Source organism: Triticum urartu, chromosome 3A (genome assembly GCF_056163025.1).
Source record: "Triticum urartu cultivar PI428250 chromosome 3A, HENAU_Tu73, whole genome shotgun sequence".
NCBI classification, from domain to species: domain Eukaryota; kingdom Viridiplantae; phylum Streptophyta; class Magnoliopsida; order Poales; family Poaceae; genus Triticum; species Triticum urartu.
Window position 1 is genome coordinate 687,113,664 of NC_141875.1, and position 9,082 is coordinate 687,122,745.

Consider the following 9,082-nt stretch of genomic DNA (forward strand, 5'->3'; position numbering starts at 1 on the left):
TTAATTTTGGCTAGGTAGATGGGCCAAGCCCAACAATTAAGCCTTCTCATTTTTGGGCCGTGGCCTTTTCCGCTAGAAAGTTTTAGTTTTTTTTAATATAAAAAAGGTCCACTAGTCAAATGGGTCCCAGATGTCAGGTTCAGGTATGTGGGTCCCAGCTAGCAAGTTCATATTCTTCATATTTCAATTTAACAGTAAATAAATAACCAGTATTTAAATTGGCACAAAAAAAACACACACACATAATACTCCAAATATTATCAGCCAGATTCAGTACAGAGCTCCTATTGTACAAATAACATATACTTTACAAGCTCTACACATAATAAGCTCTAACATATACAAGCTCTACAAGCTCTACACGTGATATGGTGCCCTGGTGTTAACCCTGTAGCTCTACAAGTGTCTTCAATCTTCTTCAACATGGAGCTCCTTCGGTAGCAAGCACAAACTGGGCACCTGCATCATCACAGGAAGGCAATTTTAGATCATAAAAACGAATGTTCCAAGCACAGTTTAGACAAAAGAACCAAGTAAATTTGCCCTCAATCATACAAACAAAGTTTAGAGAAAACTAAACATGAACAAGCACTTATTATGCAGGACACATATGTACACATCTCAGGAAAAGCTCGAAAAGAGCAAGGTGTCAGAGCATGATGTTATTGAAAGCATGATTTACAAGTTTGTCTCTGAGACATACGATAGGTGCTTTTCATAGAAGACAGAATAAGTAAAACTATTCATGTTTGCCAACCCAGACTCTAAACGAGACTCTAACCAAGACCGTCCAGAAGTGACCCGAAGAGCGACCCAATATAGTGACTGCTACAGTTCATATTTTGATAGTAAAACTGATGTGTAATCATATAGATAATAAAATACATGGCACAATATCAGTACATCTCCAAAAAGCCAATAAATCTCATAGTACCACAAGGACATGCACCTACAGTACATCCTGCATTGCAGGTTCACATCAACAGCTCATAGCAAGGCTATCAGTTCAACAACACTAATACCACCTCAAGCATCAGCAGTTTAAGAAGAATGAGCACCAAAACAAAAGGGCAGTAGATACCTCTTCAAACTTTTTTTCAAAAATCAGCTCATCCACTTGACCGCTCCAGATATCGTCCATGTGTATTGCTCAGGAAATTATAAATTCTGGTATAGCACACAAGAAAATATCAGAGTAGAAAAGTGGCATAGAAACTACCAAAAAATTCTCATGCTTACTGTTATTGCAAGAAGGCATCGATCAGACTTTGAAGCTAATAATAATTAACATGTACTTATCACTTGTTGGAGTTGGTTCTCTTCAATTAATCAATAGCAGCATGAGCAGAAGCATTAAATCAGCAGCACAAGTGCATACTTATTCAAGCTAGTAGCAGCCCAGCAGGCTAGCAGCAAAAGCATTCAAACAACTAGAGAAGCACAGTACAGCAGCACAAGCATTCAAAGAGCAGCAAGCCAGCAAGCACCATCCATCAGACCGGTAGCTTAATGGAAGAAAAATCTGAAGAATAAAAGATGTATAGGTTGAGGAAAGATGAGAGGATGCTGGGTTGCTTGCGAAGCTATGACTGCGAGGCTAGCAGGCTTGGGCTGTCACATGTCATATCTTATAAACTTAGGCATGTTTATGGTAGATGAACTGCAGCTGCTAGGAATAGTAAAGCAAAGATGTACTGCCACTAATCAGCAAAAACATAACATTTTCTCAAAGTTAATTATAGCACATGGATAAAGATGGAAACAAAAAATATTTCTAATCTTGGAACCCAACATAGCAAATCAAAACGAGAGAGGGGCAGAGGTGGCGTGGAGGAGAAAGGACCTTGAGCTGCTGCTCCTCTCCATGGCTGTGTGTCACCCTCCATCTCCTTCCCTGCATCCAGTGAGTTGAGTTCTTCTGCAGAGCACCAAAAAATCATAGCAAACAAAGAGGCGTGGGGAACATCACAAATACATATGTTAGGAAGGGCGTACTGGTGCAATGCTAGCAACTTTGCCTTATTCAAACTTTGATTCAACTCTGAACACATACATTTGACAAGAAAGCTTTGACAGAAAAGACACATTGGAGCAGCAGAGCATCCTTCACACTGTAATGCTAGCAAATGTCCAATTTTCCTTTTGTTTGGTGGTTTATTAATCATCGCGACCATGCTAGCGATCAAGTAGAAGATTAGTTGTGGAGCATGCGTGTATTATTAGCAACGAAAGCAAGGGTCTACACTAGTGAAAGAATAGACAGCAACAGAAACTTTTAGAATCGGAGGAGAATCAGAACGAACTGCTGCGTACCTTCTTCAGGTAACGATTCTCGGCGTCGGTCCTCGGGCTCAAGAGCTCCTTCCTGTCAATTATCTGCGCACAAAGGTTCACACTCGTGGTATCACTTACAGTTTTAAGAACTGAGAAAGCTAACAGCTAAGAAAGCACAACCATGTAAGCTGCAGTTTGAGAGCTAAAGAAAAAACATGTGGCTGTACTGAAGAAAAAGAAAGGTGCTCAAGTTCATGAAAGGTGCTCAACCATGTAAGCTAGCAAAATTTAAAAATGTGACACGCATGGGTTGATAAAATCCTAACACAGCAAGGGTAGTTCTTAAAAATGTTTTGTATCACATACTAGGAGCCTGTGGCTTTCTTGGCGCTGGTACTTGTTAATTAAGACATGAAAAGCAAAGTGCATTTCACTGGATCAGAGTACACTCGCAAAAAGACAGCGGCATGTCAAGTCATGGTGGAATAGGAAACCAAACTTTTTATTACAGTCCACATAAGAGTGAGGTTGCAGGCAGGCTAATTCTCGGCACACCATCAAACATGAAAAGTTAAAAATATTCATCTAAATAACACGGAGTCAAACATTCCCCTCATTTTCTTCATCAGTATGCAGACAACACGAAAGATAACTTATTCTGCTGGGGCTGAATGAAGACTCAAAACTGAATAAACAATGGCATATATGTTCTGCTAATTGAAAAATACAGTCAACCGAAGCTGAACTTGAAGGCCAGTGCAATGTTTGACGCTGTAGATTAAGCTCAATTTATTAATGTAAACATACATTGATGTGAGTTGTGAATGTGGTATCAGAGATCATTACGGTGGACAGTGTAGAATTGAAATCACTAAATGAGACAAACAACTCTGAAACCCCCGTCGTGGGCAAACAATCCACTCTGCAACCCAAGAATCTACCGCGAGATCGCATCTTGGATGAGCAAGAATCGAACCGAAGCAAGCGGGCCAGGTTCCAAACTTTCTCGGACCAGAGCGTCGAGGGGGGAGGAGGGGCGGACGACGGACCTACGGTTCTGGATGGTGTTGCAGGTGATGTCCTGGAGGTGGACGATGGCGCCTTGGCGGAGGGCGCTGGTCTTGACGAGGTGGTTGTGGTTGGTGGAGAGTGTGGACTGCTGGGAGTGGACGCCGCCGGAGAGCAGCATGCGGTAGCGCTCCGACTGGTGGCCGACGTGGTTCTTGGTGGTGACGGTGCGCAGGTCCACCACCTGCAGCACCGGCTGGATGGTCCCCGGCCCGTCCGGCAGCTCCCATATCTCCCTCACCGCCCCCGCCGTCAGCCACGGCGGCCCCTCCATCCCCTCGCCGGCGAGGACGGACCGGATTGGATTGGGTTTGGACAGAGCAACACGGAGAGGGAGATGGTGTCCTGCAGTAGAGAGAGAGAAGCATGAGCGTCACGAACAGAGGAACAGGAGCCCCAAAACAAATCGGGTCAAACCACACACACACACACACACAGAGAGAGAGAGGAGACCTTGTTGACGAGCTCCATGGCATCGGAACATCCGAGCCGCAGCGAACTCTCTCCTCGCACGGAAGAACCCGCACGGTCGCGTCGTAGCCGCCCTCTCTTCTTCTCCTGGCGCGCGAGCGATTGGGGGGCGGGAGCAGACGACCTCGAGCACCCTATCGCGTGTGGACGGTGCGAGATTGGATCTGGTAGCGCCGGGGCGAATCTGGCGGCCGCCTGACGTGCTACTCGATCTGGGAGGGAGAGGAGGAGGGTGAAGGGTTTCGCGGTGACGGTGGGGGATAGGGCGGAGCGGGGGAGCGAAGTCGCCAGTGGCGGTGGGTGGGGGCGGCGGCGAGGCGAGGGAGAGACAAGGAGGGAATCGAGCGAGGAAGATAGAGAGTGCGGGTGGGAGACGGGAGGGAGTGCGGGTGTCGAGAGGTGGGAGGGAGACGGCGGTTGGAGGGATCGAGGGGAGCGTCATCGATGGCGGTGGCGAGGAGATGGGGGGAGGAGGGGTGCGATGGGAGGAGGGGATCGATGGGATCTAGGTAGGGTTTGGGTAGGTGGATGCGGGTGGGGTTTTGTTTTTCATTTTCTTTTTTTCTCTGTACATAAATGGATGGATGGATGTGGTATGGAGAGATGGATGGATGGATGGGCGCCATGTCATCAATCCGTGTGACAACGAATTCCACCAATGGGAATAGAGCATATATAATTGTGTTTTTTTGTTTTTCTTCTACTTTTTCACATGAAAAAAATCAAATATTGATCTCATATTGTGCACAAGAGTGCATCTTCAAATGCCAAACAATGTTGCCTAAAAAAGTTTTCATTTTCTTTAGACGAAAACTCAATTTTCCATTTTTTGAGTGCCCAAAATGGGTTTAATTGTGAAGGGCCTACCAAATATTTGTTGCAAAATTGGACCAAATCATTTTTCTAAAATATTAGGTCATATTTAATGCACAATTGACCAAGTGGTTGGGCGTCAAAAACTTTTATCCACCTCTCATGAAAAAGACAAATTCCCGCCGATTCAGCAGGAAGCGGGTCAAATTTGAACTGTAGCTACCTTGTTGTTTGCTCTTTATTTTTTCCAAAAATCATTTCTAGGTACATAAGTATCTATTTAATCAGAGAAACACCAAAAAAATTCCAAGATTCAACCACTTGCTAGGGCCGGTCATGCCCGTCGTTTAGACCGCATTTTGAAACGGGCATAAAAAATTCAAAAAAATTCAAAAAATTGGGAAACCATCGCATTGTGTCATTATATGTGACCAGGTTTCCAGGAAAAATAATAAACTTGTAATACGACAATTATTTTAAAAAAGTGTTCTCTGAAATGAGCTATCACGCGTGAAGATTCAGGGTTTTCAAGCCAAATGATCAATCTTATGGCCACATTCATGGCATAGTTTGTTCAAATGATCTCATATTGTGCACAAGGGTGCATCTTGGAATTCCAAACAATGTTGCCTAAGGGAGTTTTCATTTTCTGTGCACGGAAAATTCATTTTCCATTTTCCGAGTGCCCGAAATGAGTTTTTTTTGTGAAGGACCTACCATATATTTGTTGCAAAATTGGACCAAATCAATTTTCTAAAATACTAGGCCATGTTTAATGCACAATTGGCCAAATGGTTGGGTGTCAAAAGTTTTGATCCACCTCTGGTGAAAAAGACAAATTCCGCCGATTCTGCTGGAAGCGGGTCAAATTTGAACTGCAGCTGCCTCATAGTTTGCTCTTTATTTTTTACAAAAATCATTTCTAGGTAAATAAGTATCTATTTAATCATAGAAACACCAATAAAATTCCAAGATTCAACCACCAGCTAGGAACGGTCATTCCCGCCGTTTTGACCGCATTTTGAAACGGGCATAAAAATTCAAAAAAAAAATCAAAAAATTGTGAAACCTTCGCATTGTGTCATTATATGTGGCCAAGTTCCTAGAAAAAATAATAAACTTGTAATACGTCAATTATTTTAAAAAAGTGTTCTCAGAAACGAGCTATCACGTGTGGAGATCAATGGCTTTCAAGCCAAATGATCAATCTTATGGCCACATCCATGGCATAGTTTGTTCAAATGATCTCATATTGTGCACAAGGGTGCATCTTGGAATGGCAAACAATGTTGTCTAAGGAAGTTATCACTTTCTTTGGACGAAAAAACCATTTTCCCTTTTTTGAGTGCCCAAAAGGAGGTTTTTTTTGTGAAGGACCTACCAAATAATTGTTGCAAAATTGGACCAAATCATTTTTATAAAATACTAGGCCATATTTAATGCACAATTGACCAAATGGTTGGGTGTCAAAAGTTTTGATCCACCTCTCATTAAAAAGACAAATTTCCGTCGATTCAGTTGGAAGCGGGTCAAATTTGAACTGTAGCTACCTTGTAGTTTGCTCTTTATTTTTTTAAAAATCATTTCTAGGTACATAAGTATCTATTTAATCATAGAAACACCAAAAAAATTCCAAGATTCAACCACTAGCTAGGAACGGTCATTCCCGCCATTTTGACCGCATTTTGAAACGGGCATAAAAAATTCAAAAAAAAATCGAAAAAATTGGGAAACCTTCGCATTGTGTTATTATATGTGGCCAAGTTCCTAGGAAAAATGATAAACTTGTAATACGGCAATTATTTTAAAAAAGTGTTCTCAGAAACGAGCTATCACGTGTGGAGATCAATGACTTTCAAGCCAAATGATCAATTTTATGGCCACATCCATGGCATAGTTTGTTCAAATGATCTCATATTATGCACAAGGGTGCATATTGGAATGGCAAACAATGTTGCCTAAGGAAGTATTCATTTTCGTTGGACGAAAAAACCATTTTCCATTTTTCGAGTGCCCGAAAGGAGGTTTTTTTGTGAAGGAAATACCAAATAATTGTTGCAAAATTGGACCAAATCATTTTTATAAAATACTAGGCCATATTTAATGCACAATTGACAAAATGGTTGGGTGTAAAAATTTTTGATCCACCTCTCGTGAAAAAGACAAATTTCCGCCGATTCAGCTGAAGCGGGTCAAATTTGAACTGCAGCTGCCTCATAGTTTGCTATTTATTTTTTCCAAAAATCATTTCTAGTTACATAAGGACCTATTTAATCATAAATACATGGTTTGGTGGCTATACGTCAAGGTTGGGCGGTGGCCGAGGGCCCCAACTCTAGAGCGCGTAAACTCGCATGCCCGTCGCGTGGTCACCCCGTGACCGTAATGTTGCCATGTGTTCTGGGCGGCCTAGGCATGTCTAGTGGGTTGGGCACTCCCTAGGTAGGTGCTAGGAAGAAAATTACAACATAAGATTCTCACGAGGAGACCGATCGATGCTCAAACATGAATTAGCAGCCAAGTGTTTGATTAGTGGTACGGGAAATGCACATGGCCAATGGGCGTGAGTTTTGGCTGAGGATGATCATCTACTAAGGATAATGTCTTCACAAATTTTTAGCTCAAAAGGAGGATCCTAGGTGGTGCTTGCTTTGCAAAGTACCACGCTGGACAAAAATATGAATGTTGAAGCTGGGCTCAAAATAATGAATGGAGTGAGCTGAAATTTTGTGGAGGATGGTTATTTGGGCATAGGAAATCATTGTATAAAATTGATACCATTTGGACATGCCAAAGTAGTACTTCCTTCACAATGCTCTTCTATGGACAGAAACTTGGGAAAACTAGTGAGAGAGATTGGATGAATGAAATGAGCTCAAAATTGGTGTAGGTAAGTTACTTAGGTATGTTCATGCGCTGGTAAATTTTCAGATCATTTGGGTAAACCTAGCTAGTACTTACTTCACAAAGCTTCTCTCGAGGTAGAAACTTTGGAAATTTCCCAAGAAAGATTTACTAGGAAAATTGAGCTGAATATTATCATGTGGCAATGATTTGGATATGGAAGAGTGACCGAAAAGTTTGAGGGTAATAGGAGGGGTCTATATAACACTTGCTTTGCAACGTGCCAATTTGGCCATAAAATATAAATTGAACCTGGGCTCACATAGATGATTTTACTGAGCTGAAATTTGGAGGAGGTTGATAATTTGGGCATATGAAGGAACTGTATAAATTTCATGTCATTTAGAGATATAAAAAAGGTACTTCCTTCACAATGCTTCTAGGTGGACAAAAACTTTGGAAATTTGCCGAGGAAGATTTGCTAGGCAAATGGAGCTGAATTTTGTCATGCAGTAATAATTTGGATAGGAAAGAGTGCCCAAAAATTCCAAGGGCAATCAAGAATATATAAATAGCACTTTCTTTATAAAGTGTTGTTGTGAACAGAATAGGAAAATGAATATTGTTGAATTAGTTTTGAACTAGGCAAGGAAGGATTTTTACATATTTGATGAAGATATGCCCCAAAGAATTTATGAGATTTTTTTGGGAATTTTGGGAATGATAGAAATATAGGTGGCTTCACAACCTAGGGCAAAAACTGCCACATGGACATGACACATAGGCAAAACTGATGAGATGGCGCCTAGTCATCACAACCCACCACAATCTACAAGGCTATGACCATCTATATTGGTCATTAACAACTAGAAATAAGGTAGCGGACTAGCACTGTTTGCTTTGTGACCATTTTGTGTAAGGAAATTACGACCTTTCTGACCAAAATGGTCGCAATGGTTTAGGGTTTGGAGCCCCCTGAACAGCTTTTGACCAATTGGTCTAAAATGGTCATAAATTTATGACCAATTCTTCGAGGGTAACTGACAGAAGGTCATAAGTTGACATATTTCTTGTAGTGCTACTATACCTTGCTCCATTAAAAACAATTATATTAAAACTGCTTTATGTGATCTTGGAGCCGGTGTTAGTGTTATGCCTCTCTCTTTATATCGTAGACTTGACTTGAATAAGCTGACACCTACTGAAATATCTTTGCAAATGGCTGATAAATCAACTGCTATACTTGTCGGTATCTGTGAGGATGTGCCTGTTGTGGTTGCAAACGTTACTATTTTAACGGACTTTGTTATTCTTGATATTCCCGAGGATGATAGTATGTCTATTATTCTTGGAAGACCTTTTCTTAATACTGCAGGGGCTGTTATTGATTGCAACAAAGGCAATGTCACTTTTCATGTCAATGGTAATGAGCACACGGTACACTTTCCGAGGAAACAACCTCAAGTTCATAGTATCAATTCTATTGGAAAAATTCCATCGATTATAATTGGAGGTTTTGAATTTCCTCTTCCTACTGTCAAGAAGAAATATGATATACTTATTATTGGGGATGTGCATATCCCCGTTGAGGTAACTTAGTGTTATTTGAAAT

The 9,082-nt window shown here is 41.4% G+C and overlaps 1 protein-coding gene and 1 long non-coding RNA gene across 2 annotated transcripts; both read right to left on the reverse strand.

The window, feature by feature from the left end:
• Nucleotides 1–236: 236 nt before the first annotated feature.
• Nucleotides 237–1,496, reverse strand: LOC125546353 (uncharacterized). The gene is made up of 2 exons (XR_007300613.2): nucleotides 1,082–1,496; nucleotides 237–459 (listed from the first exon to the last, which is right to left on the reverse strand). It is a non-coding gene; the product is annotated as an uncharacterized LOC125546353 (long non-coding RNA).
• Nucleotides 1,497–2,292: 796 nt separating this feature from the next.
• Nucleotides 2,293–3,898, reverse strand: LOC147981614 (replication protein A 70 kDa DNA-binding subunit C-like). Its single transcript, XM_087516011.1, has 3 exons — nucleotides 3,796–3,898; nucleotides 3,287–3,687; nucleotides 2,293–2,439 (listed from the first exon to the last, which is right to left on the reverse strand). Exons 1-3 carry the CDS (start codon nucleotides 3,824–3,826, stop codon nucleotides 2,293–2,295), a joined length of 579 nt encoding a protein of 192 aa, XP_087372137.1. The 5' UTR covers nucleotides 3,827–3,898.
• Between the last annotated feature and the right edge of the window lie 5,184 nt (nucleotides 3,899–9,082).

Bases quoted from the DNA above. Each gene is read 5' to 3' on its own strand.
- LOC147981614 (XM_087516011.1), bottom strand. From the start codon at position 3,826: ATGTTCCGATGCCATGGAGCTCGTCAACAAG. The intron at 3,688-3,795 runs GTCTCCTCTCTC...TCTCTACTGCAG, and splicing joins CCATGGAGCTCGTCAACAAG to GACACCATCTCCCTCTCCGT. The intron at 2,440-3,286 runs GTCCGAGAAAGT...GTGCTTTCTTAG, and splicing joins CCTCCCCCCTCGACGCTCTG to CTGTTAGCTTTCTCAGTTCT.